The sequence below is a fragment of the Ahaetulla prasina genome, chromosome 1 (assembly GCF_028640845.1).
Source record: "Ahaetulla prasina isolate Xishuangbanna chromosome 1, ASM2864084v1, whole genome shotgun sequence".
In the NCBI taxonomy this organism is placed as follows: domain Eukaryota; kingdom Metazoa; phylum Chordata; class Lepidosauria; order Squamata; family Colubridae; genus Ahaetulla; species Ahaetulla prasina.
Window position 1 is genome coordinate 321,018,448 of NC_080539.1, and position 21,606 is coordinate 321,040,053.

A 21,606-nucleotide genomic window follows, 5' to 3' on the forward strand; every position below is an offset into this window, starting at 1 on the left:
CTCTGGTGAGCTTGGCCACTGTGCCACTGATTATGACCTTTTTTTTAATCTCATGCTGAGCTTATTCTGGATTTCCTATCCATCCCAATGATGGCCCTTTTCAAAACTTTGTTGCAGCTTTGTTCTATTGCTCCCCGGCTATTGGATCACCTCCTAGCTTAGTATTGGTTTTTTTAACACCATTATCATGGCTGCTGCAGCTGCATGCAAGTCATGATGGGCTATTTTTTGTCTCTCCATCTGTCTCTTCAAGTCTATGGGAAATTTTCAGCTCTCTCTCTCTCCCTTCCTCATTTTAGCTCCACAAGGAGGGAAAGCCCTGCTGTTGGCTGAAGTTTTTCCCCTTATCTGGCTTGGTAAGTGAGGCCCTTTGTAAAGAATGGGGAAAGGGGCAACGCATTTATATCTGCTTATTATATAAACATGTCCTTTCCTTCTCCTGCTCCATCTTTTCAGCTCAAGGCTAATTACTTGAGCCTCTCTTATATTTTCCTCCATCTTAAACTCAACTCCACATATCTCAACTTTAACTAAGGCGCTGTTCATTGCTATCCAAGTGTCCTGGCTGAGTGTTCTACAGAGATAGAACGATTGTTGCAGTCTAACAAATGAGCAGCTAAATAAAGAAATAGATAGAAAATCAGCAATTATATTTGGCTTGTCAAACTTACATACAATGAGCATAAATCTATATAGCTGAGAGGCAAGACTAAAAGGCAACAGGTTATTTATTTTATTTATTTTGTCACAACATCATATAAAAAGGATTATATAGTATATAAACATATATATGAGTAAATATTAGGAGGTATAAGCACCAATATATATATAGGAAGAAGAAGAAAAAAAACCAATAGGACAGGAACGGTAGGCATGTTTGTGCGCTTATGCACGCCCCTTATGGTCCTCTTAGGTCCTCTTAGGTTAAAAAGAAGCCCAGATGGATAGTTTGGTACATAGACTAAGACATATGAAATTAGTTAAATTCTCAAAAGTCATTGCCCATGATGGTCAACTGTTGAAATATGATCCAGCTTTCACAGAATATAGATGATTGGAAATCACCTTCCCAACCTGGGTCCTTCCAGATGTTACGCAATGGCCCTCACGTCATTCCCATGTTACTTTGATACAACCATATTCTGGCAATGCCAGTTTTCTGTTGAGTTCCCATGATGTTGTTCATCTCATTCTCCTCCCATGAAGGATTTTAAGTCATCTTAGCTGTAGGCTATTAGCTATTATCCCTCAATGGCTAAGATGTTGAGCTTGTCGATCGAAAGATCAGCAGTTCAGCGGTTCGAATCCCTAGTGCCGTGTAATGGGGTGAGCTCCCGTTACTTGTCCCAGCTTCTGTCAACCTAGCAGTTCGAAAACATGTAAAAAATGCAAGTACAAAAATAGGGACTTTTGGTGGGAAGGTAAGAGTTCTGTGCACCTTTGGCATTTAGTCATGCTGGCCACAGAGACATTTTCGGACAGTGCTGGCTCTTTGGCTTTGAAACAGAGATGAACACCGCCTCTTAGAGTTGAGAATGACTAGCACTTATGTGCGAGGGGAACCTTTACCTTTACCTTAGCTGTACTGAAATAAAATAGTATTTCCTTTTTTAATTTTACTATCTAAGGATAGGTTTAAAGTAGATAAATATCTATAGTGCTTCACTACACCATGAATTTAGAAAAGAAATTGGGTGACCTGTTGTAAGTAAGAACAGATGTGTATATTACGGCTGAATCAAGATTGAGCCAGTGAGAATTGAACTCCTGGAGTGAGCAGAGTTAACCCTGCAGTACTGCATTCTAACCACTGCGCCACTATGGCTCCTCACATACTGCATATATAGGTCCTTCAGATAATTACTCATTCCCTGGTCACCTCAAGACGGAATGTTTCCAATGTACTCTAAATAGGATTGTTCTTAAAGACCTCCCAGAAGCTACAGCTTGTGCAAAATGCAGTGGCGAGAGTACTAATAGGTATCTCCCATTATGCCTATGTGACACCACTGTTATTCCATTAGTTGGAAATAGGATTCCAGATTTAATTCAGGGTGTTGGTATAGAATGTACCTATAGAATAAAGCCCTTTATGGCATAGGGCTTAGAAACCTCATTATTACAGTTATGACATTTTTAGTCTGGGCTGCCCATGAGCTTGTTGTTTTAAACTGCTTTCTTTGTTTCGTATTTAGATTTGTAATACAAATTGGCAGTGGGTGTCTATAATACATTTAAAATATTCAATAGGCAGGGGTAGGCTGCTGGGGGTTTGCAGGGGTTTGGAAGAACCTCTAGCTAAGATTCTTATCAGTTTGGAGAACCCCCAAATCCCATTCCTGGCTGGTCTTGCCCACCCCACCCCGCCCCACCCAGGAGCTCCCACATGGCCTGTTTTGGATGCAGGTAAGTGCAGGGCGTGCGCGGAGGATCGGGGAGAGTGAAAAACAGGCCAACTAGGCCGTGCCCACCATGCCCACCCAGCAACAGGGCAGAGAACCCCTTGCTAAAAATTTTGAAGCCCACCCCTGTCAATAGGTGTATAAAAATGTCAAATCCAGTCTAAAACCTGGTTGACTGTGTGGTCAACTTTAATATAAAATCAGGATGGCACCATCTGACAGAGAATCAGAACAGATGGAATAGAGGCAAAATCAGGAATCAGCAAAGGGCAGCAAATTTCATGTTAATGTAACTGCTGCCCATAGGTGCATATAGCAGTTTGATTCAAACTGGAGAAAGGTCCAAATACTCACTGAAGTCCAAGACAACTGATTTTGAAAGTATTAGGTGGGGGGGGGAGCAGGAATGGAGGGAGGAAGTACGTTGATTAAGGATACTTTTTCTTCCTCACTGGCACAGTAACAATGTAGTAACACATACACAGTAACAATGTATGTGTGAACAATGTGTGTTCACACATACCGCTTCTCCATCTTGGTGCTTTGCATACATGTTTATATACATGTGCCTCTCACTGTTTGAAGCTGGCATGTCAAATGGTCATGACAGCTGGGAAAATAGGAACAGCAGTTCAATTCAATCTAAAGCACCAGGCCAAAGAAAACTGCCCCAGTAAACTTAAATAATGTTTTTTGTGCAATTTGCTGCACTGGCATAAAATAATCTATTCCTTGACCATCAGTTGGCCATTAGTTTTGATTAGTTTTAAATGGGACATTGTGATCTATCATTTTAAATTAAGATTCTGTATGCTATATAAAAACAGAAGTTTAGAAGCAAGGAGATCTTGAATATATCTGGGAGAATTTTCCATCAATGTATCTGGAAGAGATAACCCCAACTGGCTAGTTTGAGGGTCACCAACCTTTCGGACCTCAGGGACCACTACATCCATAATTTTAAATCCCAAGGACCACTAATATGAATTTTTAAAAGGATAAATAGTATTTAGTGCAATATAAAAAATGCAAACAATTTTTCTGCGGACCACCCAAATTTTCTCAGTTAGCTCATATGAATATGAGTGGCTTTAATAAGGCCATTTTAAATATTTTGTTTTCTTCTTTTCCAGTGGATCCATTTCAAGCTACTGCAATCATTTGGGAATTCTCAGATTCTTACCAACCTAAAAGGAAAAATATCCAAAGTTCCAACTATTTGGAAGGAAAAATTCAAAATTTGAATTTCTGATACCCAAGAATGAGAGGACTGAATGGCAAAGCAGATTCTTCCATAGCTGAAAATAAGCATTAAAAAAAAAGCAGAGGTCTTTTTTTAACACTACTCAATTTCTACTTAACGCTACTAAAACACTCAAGAGACTGTATTTTAGTCTCTTGGAGTTTTTTTATTGTCAGTTTTATCAATTCTATGCAAAACATAAGAACGGAACTATTTTTCTCTCTTAAGCATGCGTAAATTCCCCACCTTTACACCAACCTGGTTATTTCTCTGATCCGCTCCCGTTTGTCACGCAGCTGAAACCAATCGCGCGCTCTCTCGCTCTTTTTCTCCCCCCGCCCCTCCCCCCGATGTTACTCGGGTTCTTTCTCTTTAACACCATTTGATTTTCCCAGAGTCGATTTTTTTTAAAAAAGTTCTGTAACATTTCTTCTCAAAGTTTCCGCCCACGTGACTTTCAGTGAAGTCCCTTGAAGCTTCCGAGAACCCACACCAGCTAAAGGGAGAGGCGAAGCGGCGCGCGAGATGCATTGCTCTGAAGGCCGAGGGACGTAACTGCTGACAGGCGCGGTGGGAGAAGGGAAGAGAAAGTGACCGGCCGGCTCAGAGGACGCCGAAAGAAAAGGAGAGAAAGTGTCCAGTTTAAAGGAAAAGGCGGGCAAAGACCGCGAAGGCCAGAAGGAAGAAGGAAAGGGAGTCGACAGGCAGGGGGTGCTGCGAGCCATGCCCCATAGCTCTGACAGCAGTGACTCCAGCAGCTTCAGCCAGTCCTCTTCATCCAGCAAACAGGTGGGGCCGCTTTCTGTCGATTGAATGATGCGCTTAAACGGCGGTTTATTGCGAGCAAGGCGGTAGTACCCGGGTCCAATCTAGCGGAATTCAACAGGTGAAGTTTGCCGAGGCATTAAAAATCAAATAGATGAGGAACTGCGTTCCCCAACTGCGCGTCTCTCCTTTGAATCAAATTGACCGCTCTGATTCAGGGGAAGGCGTAAGTTAAAGAGGGACCACAGTTCCCAGATTTCCCAGCCACCTATCAGCTGCAATTCTGGGATTTAGGGCTGCTGATTTGGAGAAAGCTAGCCTAATGGCCCTGGAGTGGTTTGCATTAGAATTGTTTAGTTTTACCAAAAAAAAATCAATCTTTTTCTCCTATCCAAAATTATCTCCTGTCATGAGGAAAGTTCTGGTTTTTCTGCAAAAGGCTAGGGGCTGATTGATGCATTAAAATGTGTTAAGGTGGGGCATTTTCTCTACTGAGAGATGTGATAAATTTTCAAATATTAAAAGTATCACCGTTTTGCATCCTTAGGAACGGGGTCCTAAACTTCAAAAAAAATAATACTTCAGTTGTGTGCAAAATGCTCTTAGGTTTAAACGTTAAAGATGGAAGAAGAAAATTCTAGAGGACTACACAGCTAGATGTTATCAGTGAGAGACAATAAAATATATCACCGTAAGGATTTTTTAAAAAACATAGGTAGAAATTTTGGATTATTACATCAAACCCAATGCAGTGTATACACATTATGCTAGTCTCTTTAAGCAAAGTTCAGCAGAGTGCGGAAAGGAGATTAAAGGCAAAAGGATATGGATAGATAATTTAAAAAAATGAAAAGCTAAAACTAGTTTATACAAGCACTACTATTCTTTTGAATATCCTTGCAAACGTTGGATTCATCAGGTTCGTATACTGCTTTCTACCTTGCCTTTTGCTCTTTACGTTTTTAAGCTACTCCTTTTTATTTAAGGATCTCAGCTCCATTCAATCAGTATTTTCTTGAACTGTTCAATACCCATTCATTAATTCATCACGTAATCTGTTCTTGTTTTACACATGTCTTATATATTCCTTTCCTACGGCATTCAGTTTACTTTTGTATTTCTCTTAACATACCCAGCTTTTGCTTTCATAAACAAAGAGGCAGTAGCACATTTTTATATCCAGCCGCAGTTCTATATAGATTGAACTACTTCAGGGCTCTTCAGCCTTGGCAACTTTAAATCTGGTGGACTTCAATTCCCAGAATTCCCCAGCCAGCTTTGCTGGCTGGGGGATTCTGGGAGTTGAAGTCTACAAGGCTTAAAATTTCCAAGGTTGAAGAGCCCTGATCTACTTGCTTAGTTTTTTTTACTGTTTATATATATAATTTGCAGTCATTCATTCTATTTTCCCTATCAAACAACTAATTTGATACAATAATTTTCAGCTCATGTTACACCTTACAGTCTCTTGCCTGCAATAATTTGGGTTCACTAGCAACAACTAGCGGCCGTCTCCAGGAGGGCTTTCTACCAAGTTCGCTTGGTTCGCCAGTTGCGTCCCTTCCTTGACCGGGATGCCTTATGCACAGTCACTCACGCTCTGGTCACGTCTCGGTTGGATTACTGCAATGCTCTCTACATGGGGCTGCCCTTGAGGTGCACCCGGAGGCTACAGTTAGTCCAGAATGCGGCTGCGCGAGTAGTAACGGGAGCCGCTCGCGGCTTCCATGTAACATCACTGCTGCGTAGTCTGCACTGGCTTCCTGTGGTCTTTCGGGTGCACTTCAAGATTCTGGTTACCACCTTCAAAGCGCTCCATGGCTTAGGACCCGGGTACTTACGAGACCGCCTGCTGTTACCCTATGCCTCCCACCGACCCGTATGCTCTCACAGAGAAGGTCTCCTCAGGGTGCCGTCTGCCAAACAGTGTCGGCTGGCGGCCCCTAGGAGTAGGGCCTTCTCTGTTGGAGCATCGACGCTTTGGAATGAACTTCCCCCTGGCCTACGTCAAGTGCCTGATCTTCGGACCTTCCGTCGTGAGCTAAAAACATATTTATTTATTCAAGCGGGACTGGCATAATGGTTTTAATAGTTTTAATCTTAAATTGGGGTTTTTATTGGGGTTTTTAAATTCTTTTATAATTTTAAATTTAAACTTTTAATTATCAGCCTTTTGTAATTTGCTAGGTTTTAATTGTTGGTTTTAATTGTATATGTATTGTGTTTTATCTTTGGCTGTACACCGCCCTGAGTCCTTCGGGAGAAGGGCGGTATAAAAATTTAATAAATAATTAATAAATAATAAAATAACAACATAACCCGATTTGCATACAAAAGTACATACTAAGTTCACATTCACATCTCCCACCAGCACATCACTAAAATCATCAGACTTTCTTTCGCTGATTGATTATATGCCATCAAGTCAGTTCAAATCTTAGCAACCATGTAGCTAGAGTTTCTCCAGGATGACCTGTTCCCTTCCTGGTCTTTAAGGTCTTTCAATGGTACACCCAACTATCATACATTTCTGGTCCATACATTCCAAAGGCAATAGTTTGGAAAAGTATATTTGCATTTCAGGACTCTTCTGATGAAATGAGGAAAGTACAAAGAAGAGAAAAGAATCGCATCGCAGCTCAGAAGAGTCGGCAGAGACAGACAGAGAAAGCAGATCACCTGCACTTGGTAAATGCTTCTGTCATCTTCATCTGGATTTCTACTCATTATTAATATTAGTATCTCCATTTAAATCTTGTTTTTCTAGCCAGAAGGCACATAATGTACAATGTAATATAATATAATATAAGGTATGGTATGGTATGATACAATATATATAATATAATAATTAGCACCGCACAGCACAGCACAATCTGATTTAGGTCTGTAGCAATAATTTAAAGAATTGCTTGATCTATAAAACTGTGAAACATCAGTAGTTTCTCCAACACTTTGCATGGCTCATTGAGGCAAATCTAAGGCCACTTGAGTAGCACCTGGGGATTGTATCAACTGCTCAGAATCTTTGGGAATCAGTAATGTACAATAAATGAAATATATATATACAAAATGTAGTGGATAAAATTGCTAAATTTTATGATGGTTGGGGGAGTTGGGAATAGTTTTAAGACTGGAAATGATAATTTCCCTCCTTGGAATTTCCCATTCCCATTTTTAAAATACCCAAAATGGCTATTGAGGTTTTGTTTGTTTGTTTTGTTTTTGGGAAAGGTTAAAAATGGATATAATTTGCCAAGATCATACTACCCATTCCCAACTTTAAATCTCATTAAATGCAAATATGTAGATTAAAAAGCCTCACTCTCTTAAGATGACATCACTTCCTTAGAGGCCCATCTGTAACCTATTAAGTCAAAAAGGTCAATCTTGTGGCATTCTGAGGGTCTGAGATGATAACTTCTTGTACTTTTCTCATATTCTCTTTTGTATTTATCTTTGTGAGAAATGGGTCTTGAGATTTATCAGAAGCCTCAAAAAGCACCAATATCCTCCTTCTTCACCTACCCCAAATTGTTTCCACATCTGGTCAGCTATTGGAGTGCTATTTAGTTAACAGGTAATCTATGTCAAAATTTGATGATTACTTTTTATAATAATGTTATTAAACTTATTTCAAGTGCAGCTAAGAAAATAATAATAAAAAGAAAAAGATATATAAAGAAATGACATCTCCTTTGATCGCAAGTATAAAGAGTTTTAATAATTTACTACCTACCAACAATGGTAGGTTAGTGATCTCTTTTCCCCCCCATATCCCATCTTTTTATCTATAAACAAATCTTAAAACCTCATTGTTTCAGCCCTGATTCGCAAAAGTCCATTAAAGATTACCAGAGATAGCAACATACTTATTTTAACCTTGATCAAATAAACCAAATTATATGCCTTCCTTTTAACAATCTTGATCTTTAATCCCTTCAAATAATGTTCTAAAACTAGATTTGTTTTCATTTTTCTCACAAAATTTCTCACAAAATTCTTCAAAGCTTTACCAATCCTCTTTTATAAATCTAATATGGGAAAATTATGCAGGTTGGCTTCTTATTTGTATATTCCTTTTGATTATTAAGACATCAGCCAGTTTTTTATATGTCCACTGTAGCATCTTTTTTCATATTGTTTATGTAGCTTGTCATTTTTAAACCCACTTTCAGATCAGTCTAAATTTGTTCAAAAATGTTCTTTCATAACTTTTTTTCAAAATAGTTTTTCTATAGAGACAGACACTCTTATTATTAACTTCTGAGGGCCCATTGTTCACAAATATCCTTCAATATGTCCAGTGTTAAAATATTTTGCTTCATTCTGTAATAAGTCAATTTTAAGAATTCTTCTATCTTTAAGTGATGAAATATGCACCTGCAGAACCAGTGGGGGAGAGTTTTGGCAACACAGAGCTTTCCCTGAAAGAGGCCTGGATTAAGAAATTGTGTAATCCTGAGTTGGATTGGGGAGTGGTAAAGAGGTTCAGGGTAGCCACACCCTAGAATGCCTCCATTAGGGTTAAGTTATAGCTTTAATTTGGCAAGAATCTGTCCATTGTAAGCAAATAAAAGGTTGAACTCAATTGAGCTTTCAATATCATCTCTGGGCTTAGACATGACTGGTTCCCTCTAGTGCCCAATCCTCAAAGTCTTATCCTATCATGCTTTTAAAGAGATTTCAAAACAATAGCATTTTTCCATGCTACTGGGAAAATGGAAAGGATTCTTACTATTATTTCCAAAATCTTATTTCAAATCCATCTGGACCCTCAATCTGTTCTTCTCACTTTTGTGCTGTTTATTCCAAAAGAATCAAGTTTTTACACTTGTATTTAAATTACTTTTGCTAAAGATTGAAGAAAACGTGCCCAATTCGGTAAAGCCTGTCAATCCAATCCAGTTCCTAGTAGAATTAACAAGCAATTTCCTAAAGCAAAATTAGAAAGTAAAACAGGAAGTATGTGAATCCTATTTTGAAGGCACAGATATCAGTTCACTATTTTTTCCCCAGAAATACTTGATGAAGATTATCTTAAAGAAAAAGCATGGTATATTGTTTGTATTGGACATATGTAGCATATAATGTAACCTTCCTCAGTACTACATTTGTAGTTGCCATCAGTGTTTGATTACAACTCTCATCATCTGTTGCAGGGGTGAAATGCTCCCGGTTCGCACCGGCTCTCCCGATTAGGTAGTGATGGCAGCTGCTGGTTCGGAGGACCGGTAGCAAAAATCCCTGGCCCCGCCCCCCCTGCCTCTGCTGAGCCGCACCATCAGCAGAGGTGTGTTTTTTTTTTACTTTAAAAATTTTTTATTCAGCCAAAAATATACCTTAAAAAAAAAAAAACCTCTGCTGATCACGGGGCTGAGCAGAGATCATCAGAACACTTTAAAAGTTTTTTTTTTAAAAACCTCTTCAGCCGAAGGGGAAAAAAAGGAAAGGGGGGGCTTTAAAAGGCTCCTCTGGCCATCCCAGCTGAGTTCCTCATCACCAGAACCTTAAAAAACATGTTTTCTACATGTTAAAACAATTATTTTAAGAGGTTCTGGGCTGCTATGAGGGAATTTCAGCTGAGATCGTCAGAGGAGCTGACTTTAAAACTTTTTTACCTCTGGCGATCCCAGAGAAGTTTCCTGATCCTAGCAGGCTTTTAAACTCACTTTTTAACAGCCCCCACTTACAAGAGCCCCCACCCATGCTCACCCAATGCCCCCTCCTCACTTACCTATAATTACTGCTCTTTCGGGCTGGCAACGCTTTGCTTTCTTCAGCTACTGAAGCAAAAAAAAGAAGAAGCTTGCTTTGACTTCCTGCTTTGCTGGCTGAGGAACTCTGGGATAAAATAAAATAAAATATTTGTGCAGCTTTCTGAGATTTGGTGTGTTCCTGTAGTGTTTCATTCTAACTACACAAATACACAAAATCTCACAAAGCTGTATGTGGCATTTTGTGTGTGTGTGAGTCAGTTGTGTTGTGTTGTGTGTGTGTAAAATGTGAAAGTTGGTTTTTGGTACCTCTTATTGTTTTGTATACTTCGTTAATTATTTTTATTATTTATTGTTATTGACCACGCCCACCCAGACATCTGACCACCAAGCCACGCCCACCAATTAAGCCACGCCCACAGAACCGGTAGGGAAAATTTTTAGATTTCACCCCTGATCTGTTGGCCATGCAGCCTGGGAATGAGGCAGACAGCAGACTAATTTAACAAAAATGCACTAAGCTGTGGAAAGCTGGTTCAGGGTCTCCAGCGCTAAAAAAGTAGGACCTATAGCACTTGTTTCAATCATGAATTTTATTTATAATTCAAAATATATATCTGTTTATTCTCAGGGGCATTTTATCTCTTGGAAATATTTAGGGTGAGCTCAGCAGACAAATCACTAAATCCTCTGAACTTTAAAATAATTATTTCTTTAGCATCTGTAGTGCTAATTCCAACTCACTGAAATACATTTTACATGTGTAGGATAATCCACACTGAATCTCATTAAGAGCTTGGGTCTTTCGTTCCATGTTACACTATACATGTGGAAAGATAATGACGTTGGGCATCATGACATGTTGAAATATTATCAATGAATTCTGTGTGCTTACCAGCCCTACTTTTTGTTACTTGAGTCTCCCAGAAAGCCAGAGTAACATAGAGTAGTGCATGCCTCTCATCCCTGAGTTTCTGGAGATCACATAAAACCTGAATGCTTTTGCCTAGTTTGCATAAATAGCATTTGGATTGCCAATTCTTCTTTGGCTGACCACTTCAAGAATTAAATGAACATTGTGAGTGTATGCAACCATCTCTGTATTTAAAAAAATCCTCTTGCACATAAAACGCATGGGAAAGTTTTCCATCTTGTCCTCTCTGTTATACAGGGGTGGGATTCAGCCGGTTTGGACCGGTTCGGGTGTACCGGTAGCTCCGATGATCAGGTGGGTCCGCCCGCCTATCCCTGTGCGCTTTACTTACCTTTATTCTCTGAGCTGATTCGCGCAGCAGAGCGGATTGCTGTGCCTCACCTGTGTTAGTCCCCAGAAGTAACAGGAAAGTTTAGTTTTGTCAAAACTGCACAAGCAAAGGGCGCAATCACCAAACCGGTTGTTAAACCAGCAGGATCCCATCACTGCTCTTATATGATAGCTTTTAGAGTGGAGGACTTTTCGTGCTCTAAGAAAGTATTTGGCCATATGACTCTTTGCAAGAACTGTGAGGTGATTTACTCAAGAGTTGTTTTAATCCATTGTATACTTGCTTTTGACTGAACCCAACTTGCAAACCCAACTTGCAGCAAAGTTTTACATGTGTATAAATAATTTCAATTTTTGTGGTTTCTCTTCGAAGGGGCTAGTGGGTAATTGCTGAGGTTTACCACATGTGATATAGCCCTTGTCTGAGCGCCATGAGCTTGCTTGAAAGTTTGGCAGCTTGGCCTTCCCCAAGCTAAACGAATAACATGAAGAAACATCCTCACACACAAAGGCCTCAAATTCAGAGATAGCCATTTGGGGAAAGACCTGTGTTACAGTGTCCTGGCCATCTTACACTCTAAAAGCCGGCTTGCTTTTGAGCAAGGCCTTGGGGAGAACAGCCATGATTTCAACTGATGAATTTCTACACTGCACTGCCTCTTTCCCTGCAGCTGCTGAAAGATGCAAGCAAGACTTTCCTTCTTCTTCAGTGACACAGTTTCCTGTGTCAGGTGGTTTTGCTAAGCAGCGATGGCAGTTACTGACCCCCTCTCAAGGGGTCAGGATGTATGTGGCTTAGGTTGAGGAAATACAAGGGCTTGACAAGGGCTTGGTGAGAGGCAGTAGGAACGCATAGTGCAGGATATGTTGCTGTCATTTCTCATAAGTTGCTGGCTGGGGGCAGAATGCGGCCAAGCGCAGAAATGTCATCCGCTGACACAACTAGGTCTGCTTTTCCTTCTTGGGTTTGCCCAGACCGAGTTTACAAGAAAAACATCAATCTGGAAACTCTGCAAAGATGTTATTACAGAAAAACGTCATTTGCCTAATAAAAATTGGGGGGGGGGCATGTATAAGTGCACCAGTGTGCCTACCATCCCTGTCCTACTGTTCCCGATTATATGTAATCATTCTATGTGTTTGTGGCTATGTTTTGCCTATTTATATCCTTTTTTATGTGCCAATCTTTTTCATGTGTCCATGTCTATGTCTATACTGTTACGTGTTTCCTTGTTCTTGTTGATAATTAAATAAATAAATAAATAATAAATTAAAAAAATAAAATAAAAATACAGGCGGGTTAACTAGACTAATGGTTGTATGGGAGCAAGAGGAAAGATCTGTGATTAGGACCATGATGTGTGGGGAAATTATTTTTTTCATAAATTTGGTACAAAGTAGGGGAAATGGAAAGTTCTGCCCTTTATAACATCTGTTTGTTTCTTTGAACCTGAGGAGAGGTAGACATAGCCAATCCTGGCTAACAGTGAAACAAACCAAGATCTGCTTAACGTTTGAACAGGACAGCACCAGATGATTCTAGGACTGTAGTTTAGATCAACATTTCTCAACTTTAGCAATTTTAAGATGGATGGACTTTAACTACCTGAATTCCCCAACCAAAATGCTTGAGCTGAAATCTTAAAGATGCCAAGGTTGAGAATCACTGGTCTAGACCAAAAAGTAAAAAAAATAAAATAAAATTGGAAGAGGCACTGGCAAAACTCTTCTGCATTATTTCTAAGGAAACTTAAAGGGGATGTCCAGGAAGTCACCAGGATGTCAAGCCTGGCTTGAGGGAGTCTTTATTGCTACCTTTTTGCAGTGTAAAAAATGGTGGTGTTGGTTACTTGTTCAGAGTTCTTTCTTTGCATGAATGTTTGAAACACCTGTCAGTCAGTAAACCAAGTAAGATAGGAATGCCAGAAGTGTCTGTGACAGCCTGCAACAATTCAGGGACTCCAAAATTTTTCCTCCACATTATCTATTTACCGTGTTCCTAACCTGCTCTCCCTGCTTCGTAGTCTTATTTCTTTCTCTTGCATTTCCTGTTTCTTCCTTGCTCTGTTCCTTCAACTCCCTGCTGTGTTCTTGCTTCCTCTGCTTGCTCCATGTCATACCTCAACCTGTTTGCTCCTTACGCTCTCTAGTGTGCTTTTGGCCACTCTTCTTGGCCTTTCCCCTTACACCCACCTTACCCTCTGCCCAAAGGGGCACCTGGGCAAGGCTCATCACTGCTTTCTCCATTCTCCTAGTCAATTTGCCTCCATGCTACTGTCCTGGTCACATTTGCTCCTGGTCATTTGTGTCTTACGTATTCATTTTCTGTTTTTAACTTACATTTATTAACTTTCCTTCCCCCACCCCCCTCAGAAAACTCCCACCTCACAGGCCTGTAAAAAAACCAAGTATGGCTTCCAAACCACAAAATTATGTACCATTAAAATAAGGGCTTTGTCAGGCTTATATGCCCTGTTCTTGAAAACAAGCTTTGGACTGCTTCATTGTTACCTGCTTGTTCCATTCATCCACAATTGTCAGGAGATTAATTAACAGTATATGAAACAGCAAAATAAATGAGTTCTTGATAGCTGATGAAAGATGCAATCTGTCTTCACTTTCCCTATGCAGATGACCTTATGGTGAAGCAACATTACCCCCCACTCCCCTGCATTTTCCATTAAAGAGATATTTAAAGGTCTAAGTAGCAATTCCCTGGAAAAATAAATGTCATTAGGATTGTAATACCTACCAATCTGTCACCTTCTGAAAAGAAAAGGATCCTTATATGGCTCCTCCTCTCCTCATCTTAAATGCTGGTCCAGGGAACAGAGGTCAACCATGTTGTTCTAGTTGATTTCCTTTGCTTTGCAGGAAGCATGACAATGAATAATGTAGGTAGATCTGGAAAAGAGTCAAGTTATTTCTAGGCTGGTTATTTGCATATTATTGGTAAAGAGAAAACTATCACCAAAAAAGCAAGGCAAGCAGATGTAGTAAAGTTTGCATAGGTTCCCCTCGCACATATGTGCTAGTCGTTCCCAACTCTAGGGGGAACTACTGTATGCTCATCTCCATTTCAAAGCTGAAGAGCCAGTGCTGTCGGAATACGTCTCCGTGGTCATGTGGCTGGCATGACTAAATGCCAAAGGCGCGTGGAAAACTCTTACTTTCCCACCAAAGGTGGTTCCTATTTTTCTACTTGCATTTTTTATGTGCTTTCAAACTTCTAGGTTGGCAGAAGCTGGGACAAGTAACGGGACTCACCCCGTTACGCGGCACTAGGGATTCGATTGACAAGCTCAGCTTCTTAGCCACTGAGCCACTGCGTCCCTTCAAAGTTTGCATATGCTTGTCTAAATGTCATAGAAATTCATTAGAAATAAAATATATCTCGTCATCTTCATGAGCACTACAGGTAGTCCTAGACTTACAGCCATTCTTTTAGCAACTGTTCAGAGCAGGGTGTCAAATTCATGTTGTCACAATGGTGTCACATGATGTATTGTGAATTCCCCCCCCTTCGCTAACTTGGTTGTGGGCATGGCCAGCACGTGACACATCTGGCTGGCAGGCCGCGAGTTTGATAGCCCTGGTTTAGAGTTACAGTGGCACTGAAAAAAGTGATTTAAGACAGGTTCTTGCGCTTATGACTGTTGCAGCATCCCCACAGCCACATGAGGAAATTTGAGTGCTTGGCAACTGGCATGTATTTATGATGGTTGTAATTCCTGAGATAATCTGATTGCCATTCCCAGCCAGATACCAACAAGCAAAGCCAATGGGGGGGACGACGACTGGATTTGCTTAACGATAATGCTTCATTTAATTACATAACAGCTGTGTTAAAAAAGTCACAAAAACTCGTGTAGCAATTATCTTGCTTAGCAATGGAAGCAAGGACTACCTACTAAATAAATAATTTAGTAATAAATTATTTATTGTTGTGTAAGCATGTCCCACATCTGCATTGTCTTGCTATTAGCTAATAATCCCTTAGATGTTTCCTAATATTTACTGGCGTGTCATCTACTGAACTTTTGTCCTCATCTCACTTGCAGTTTAACAGCAATATTAGAACACTCAGGCAGCCCCATTTCACAATGCAAATGGTCTAATAATAGTAACAGTGTGTTGATAGAGAGCAAGAGGAATCTATGTGGTGAGGTTGAGGTTGTCCATTCTGCAAGAATCATTTGGGAGACTAGTGAGGCATATAGAAGGAAGTTGGCAGAAGAGGGTGTCACTGAGATGGAGAAGGCAAATGAGGTAGGGAGTAAGCTGTCCTCAGGGAAGAGGAATTGGGACTGCTCACTACTGCCCCACTACTAATCTCCTAATCTCTTCCAAAGTACTACATAACAGTCCCTGGTCTCTGGGCTTTGCTCAGTGATGGTGAAACTTTTTGGGACCGAGTGGGCCGCAATCCGGAAAAGGAGCTGTTCAGGGCGCATGCGCGCACCCAAAAATGAAGTTACTGTTTCTGGCATGCGCATGCGCGCCCTACAGCTACTCTTCTGGGTTTCTGGCACACATGCGTGCACAATGATCAGCTGGCCAGCACACATGCTCATGCAGGAAAACGGAAGACTAGCTCTTCCAGTTTCTGCCACTGCCGCACACAAAAAGGCCAGCTGATCGTTGCACGCCATGTACGCCAGAAACTCAGAAGAGGAACGGGCAACGCTGTGTGTGCCAGGCAACATGGCTCCGTGTGCCACTTCGGGCACGCATGCCATAGGTTTGCCATCATGGCTGTAGCGAAATGCCTGGTCTTCCCCTAGTGTGGCTCTTCCCTGTTTATAACTTGATTATGGATGGCAGCAAAGACTAGTTTTTATCATTGGAACCTGTATGGAGGATGACTTTCATGGGGATATGTCCATCTGGGTGTTACAGCAGGCATGACTCTTGACATGCAAGCAAGAGTGGCTCTGATCATCTGGGAAATTAAGCAGAGAATCAAATCTTCTCTCATATGTATAACTGGTACAGAGCCTTGACTGCTAGACTTCCTGGTTGACTCCAGGCTTTTGGTGCTGAAGGATTTCAATTTATCTTCCCCCAGGATGGGAGGCAGTTTGTACATTTTTGTCCATCCTGACAATCAAAGACTTATCCCAAACGATCATGGGTTTAACCCATGGAAGAGATTATATAATAGAAGTGATGGTGGGGGGGCATATTTCTCAGCCCTTTGAGATTTTATTTATTTATTTATCATATTTAGGTAATCATGGTCAGATCATGTTCTAATTTTCATAGAATTTTACTATGCCACAAGCCTTCACGGGAAACAAGGGCCTATTCAATCAGTCTGTGCCCCAGGCACCTGATGGCTCCCATGTGCTTTCATGTGGCACTTGGGAATTTTCTGGAAATGAAAGCAGTCTATAGAGTGCTTGGTTGATCACAAAGATAGATGACTGACAGCAGTGTAGCCTACTGGTTAAGACTTAGACTGAATCCCAGCAAGATAAAATAATAGTAAATCTGAAGTTATATTGAATCTGAATATATTTCATCTTTAATTCTAGATGGGGCTGTGCTCCTCAGGACGAAAGTGGTTTACAATTTAGGAGTTCTTTTGACTCACAACTCTTGCTCACCATTGCCAAGAGAGATTTCACACAATTCTATTTTATGTGCCAGTTGCAATTGTTCCTGGATGAAAGAACTTTGTACACAGTCCCTCATGTCTTGTCACTTCTCAGTTTGATTCTTTCAATTCAGTCTTTAAGAGACTGCCCCAAAGACTATTCAGATGAGGAACAGAGGGTTTGCTGGGAATCCTGCCTTTGAGATAATGCACTCATGAAGGGAACCCAGAGATGATGGCTCCTCTTGTATGTAATAGCGTACCCCTAATTGTTTTACACCTTTCCCCGCAAAATATTAGGGCTTCTAAAAGGTTATGAAACCCGTCTCTTCAAGAAGAGTTTGGAGAATATAATAGTTTAGCCTGTCCTCAGGGATTGGCTAGAGTCTTTTTTTCTATTTGTTATCCTAAAGTTGTAGATGTAAACTTTATTGTATTTGTTTATTTATTTATCCACTCACTTATTTGAAATATATGGTTACCCATTTGCCAAATCAGCCTTCAATATTCATTGAGAGATTACTGATGGGAGCTGCCTTTGTTTTAGGAAGGGTGATGAGAAATTTGTAGCTTTAGTAATTCATCAATCAGTTCCCAATCTGATTTTCCTTGTCTCATCAAAAATGACAATATATTTTAATAATCAGATAATACCATAATAAGCATCAGAAGAGAATTTCATTATCCTTTGCCAGATATCCCTTGAGCCAATGGAGGCCAATGGTATACAAATTGATTGTACAATTGTGTACAATCAATTGTACATGCATATATCCATGACAGAATTATGTCAGAATTCCTATGAAGAATTGATTAATCATTCAGGTGTTGCAGTCACATATAATGGAATGTTTTAAGAATACCCATACTGAAATGCTTGCAATAAAGATCCTCTTAGTAAGTATGGAAGGAAGTAAGGATCTCACTAATCTACTGTTTTTAACTCTGGTTCTGTGAAGAATTATTAAAAGCTTTAAGTGCACAATTAATTTTACAATTTTGATATAACTTTGATATAACACAATTAGAATGTTTATATCCAGAGAGGACTAGGTCTTGTTTTGCAGGTGGGTTGATTACCCACATTATTTCCTCTGGTTATATCCTATTTTTTTTCCTTCATTAAAGGAGAGTGAAGACTTGGAGAGACAGAATGCGGCTTTGCGGCGAGAAATCAAACATCTAACAGAGGAACTGAAGCATTTTTCCACAGTGTTGAATTCCCATGAGACTCATTGCTCGATTCTCCAGACACAACCTCCAGGGCCTTCAGAGGTGCTTTTTACCCCACTTGCTTTTCCTCAGAGCCATATCAGCTCATCTTGTTTCCAGCACTGATATCAATACTTGGATTGAAAAAAAAGCTTGGATTCCATGCCTAGAACAATGAGATGAGGTTTCTGCCTTGGACAGCTCAGAATATCTAGCAGATGCTCTGCCTAGCAGAATGTGGAGTCAAGATGTCTTGGATCCGACCTTGGGCGGATAGCAGGACATAAAAGAAGTGTTGCTGCCAAGGGCTTGCGTTGGTAAATGAGATCCAGACAACAAGATAACAACATATTTCTGTTATTTGCACTGAAGTACTGCATATTGATGTGTGTTCTTTTGCAAAATGTGTACGCTACTGGCTCTAGAAACGTGATTCTCAGAAAGTAGCTAAAAGTAATTCATTATTTTCCTAAATAAAATTTCTTTTTTTTAAAAAAAAACTGACATATTTTATTTTAAAGTCTGATTTTTTGCTTTTATTTCTATCAATTCCTCCCCCACCTGGTTCCAAGCCCTTAATCAATGGGACAAGAAAAACATGTCTGTGAGACAAACATTGGTTGTATTAGCCCAGCACAACAGATCACACAGCCAAACTTTAGCTTAGTGTGTTCTGTAGTCCCATCCTTTGCAGTTATTGAATTAATTCTGAAACTGATTCACCACGGATGTCTGGCATGAACGCAGCCACAGGTTTACACTGATCATATTTTATTTTTATTTATATCCTACCTTTATTATATTTTTATAAACATATCTAACACTCCTATTTTCCCCACAACAACAATCACAACCTTGTGAGGTAAGCTCGGCTGAAACAGTATGAATGATCCAAGGTTATCCAACCCGCTTTCGTGGCTAAGGTGGGACTAGAATTCACAGTCTCCTAGTTTCTAGCCTGATGCCTTAATTACTAGTCCTACCTGCCTCTCATAATTAGCAGGTGCCTTTTTGTTTCTTTATTCAATGTTAGTTATTAGTGTAAGGTGGGGATGGGAGGCAAGCAGGACTTCAGGAGTTGAGAAAGAAATATTAATTCTTTGTTCTTTTCCTAGTCTGGGTTTAGAACTCCCTAGGTATCCTGTTAAGTTATTTAATAGCTGGAACAGTAAAGTGTATAATGGGCCAGAACACATAGTTGTAGTTGATTAGTTGGAGAGTGTAGGCTCCTGCCCGAGGGCCGTGGTGGCTCAAGGCTGTAAGAAGCCTGTTATTAAAACCAGCTGCCTGCAATTACTGCAGGTTCTAGTCCCACCAGGTCCAAGGTTGACTCAGCCTTCCATCCTTTATAAGGTAGGTAAAATGAGGACCCAGATTGTTGGGGGGGCAATAAGTTGACTTTGTAAATATACAAATAGAATGAGACTATTGCCTTACACACTGTAAGCCGCCCTGAGTCTTCGGAGAAGGGCGGGATAAAAATGTAAAAAAAAAAAAAAACCTACATTATGATTGGTTGCTGGGTGTAAAGGGAGAGTTTCCTTTTTTTCCTGCCTTTTTCTTCTCTGTGCTCTGTATGCTGTTCTATGATCTACCTGACGATTTACCTCATAATGTAGTGATGTGCCTGACTATCTTGTTTGCTGTAAATAGAAATGTAAAATATATTTATTTATATAAAACTACAAGTTCGTGTCAGCGTCTCTGACTCCATTTAGATACCGACTGCGCAACTATAGAAAATATGTCATAAAAGCTACTAATCATATAATACATAAAAGATGCAAATTGTACAGTCCTTTAATTGATTTGAAAGGAGAGTTTAACATCTATATATGATAACACTGTGATGCAGAAATTAGAAGTAACATCCATTTACCCTGTTACATAAAAGCACCAGAACTATGTTTTCCCCAACTGACTTTTAGTCCCTTGAATGTATTATCAGATCTGGCAGATGCTTGTATTCAATGGTAGCATGCATAATCAGCACTATGTATAAGGCCTCTGTGTTTATTAATATTAAAATTAAATTCTGGATGAACAGTTTTGTTTCCATTTATTTAGCTGATCTCAAAGCTAATCTGCCATTCTCAGGGAAGCTAGAGGCTCGGGTGGTTCTGAATTGCTACACATAATAACATAAACACATTTTTTCTTTCAAAAGTTTTGATAAACAAGGGAACGTGTTGTCCTTGTTTTGGAGAACATATTCCACTGTTATACAAATATTTGTTAGCATCAGGGGTTTATTTCCAGTGATTATGAAAATAATTTGTCCAAAATCATAGGGACAAATGCTAATGGAAAACCCCATGAAATACCCCTTGGTTGGGGTTTTTTTTGTTTGTTTATTTTAATAGCTGGGGAATTATATAAAATGATGCCTAATAAAAAGTCCAGATAGATAGTTTGCCAGCTGGCTAGTTATTTTGAATTCCTTTCTTACCTTTATATACAGTAGGTCTGTGTAAATCACTTCTCAAATATCTTTAACAGTTTGCTCCTTTCCCCCTTGAGAGACAGCCATTGTTTTCCCAAGGTCAGCTGTAAATTCGTTTACAATAGTGACTGCAGTTATCTTACCTGATTGCATTGGATATCAGAACTATGAACTTTATTTGGGTTAATTATTTTGACACAGAGTATTAGACCCCTTCCATCCTGGACATGAACTGTTTCAACTCCTACCCTCAAAACGACGCTACAGAGCACAGCACACCAGAACAACTAGACACAAGAACAGTTTTTTCCCAAACGCCATCACTCTGCTAAACAAATAATTCCCTCAACCCTGTCAAACTATTTACTAAATCTGCACTACTATTAATCTTCTCATCGTTCCCGTCACCCATCTCCTTCCACTTATGACTGTAACTTTGTTGCTTATATCCTTATGATTTATACTGATATTGTTTCCTGATTGCTTATTTGTACCCCATGACTATCATTAAGTGTTGTATCATTAAGTGTTAAATTTGTACCCTATGACTATCATTAAGTGTTGTAAGCGTTGTACCTTAATGAAGGTATCTTTTCTTTTATGTACACTGAGAGCATATGCACCAAGACAAATTCCTTGTGTGTCCAATCACACACTTGGCCAATAAAAAAATTCAATTCAATTCAATTCAATTCAATTCAATTCTATTCTATTCTATTCTATGGAAAAACTTGAATAATAAAGACAGGTTTAAAAAGACATAGTCTCCTAATTTATTTGACATTCAACATACACAAGGTGGTGTCCCTCACAAACTATGATTTTGAAAAAACAATAGAATTGTCATGTACCAGTACATCTTTCTGAAAGAATAAGGATAAATATGATCGCAGGAGAAAAGGAGAAAGGCTAATTTTAATATTTATGCTATAAATGCTACCAAAGGCTTCACTGCTGCTTATTT

General features: G+C 39.7%; 1 protein-coding gene and 1 long non-coding RNA gene across 2 annotated transcripts in view; one reads left to right on the plus strand and one right to left on the minus strand.

The window, feature by feature from the left end:
* LOC131187778 (uncharacterized) overlaps positions 1-21,606 on the minus strand; it is a 37,006-nt gene that overhangs the window by 6,762 nt on the left and 8,638 nt on the right. The window contains exons 2-3 of the long non-coding RNA XR_009152623.1: positions 14,141-14,292; positions 10,145-10,251 (exon numbers count right to left, since the gene is read on the minus strand). This is a non-coding gene — a long non-coding RNA (uncharacterized LOC131187778). The remainder of the gene's footprint in view (positions 1-10,144; positions 10,252-14,140; positions 14,293-21,606) is intronic.
* On the plus strand, positions 4,083-21,319 carry BATF (basic leucine zipper ATF-like transcription factor). The gene is made up of 3 exons (XM_058162388.1): positions 4,083-4,434; positions 6,994-7,098; positions 18,116-21,319. The coding sequence occupies exons 1-3, from the start codon at positions 4,369-4,371 to the stop codon at positions 18,323-18,325; spliced, it is 381 nt and encodes a 126-aa protein (XP_058018371.1). The 5' UTR covers positions 4,083-4,368; the 3' UTR covers positions 18,326-21,319.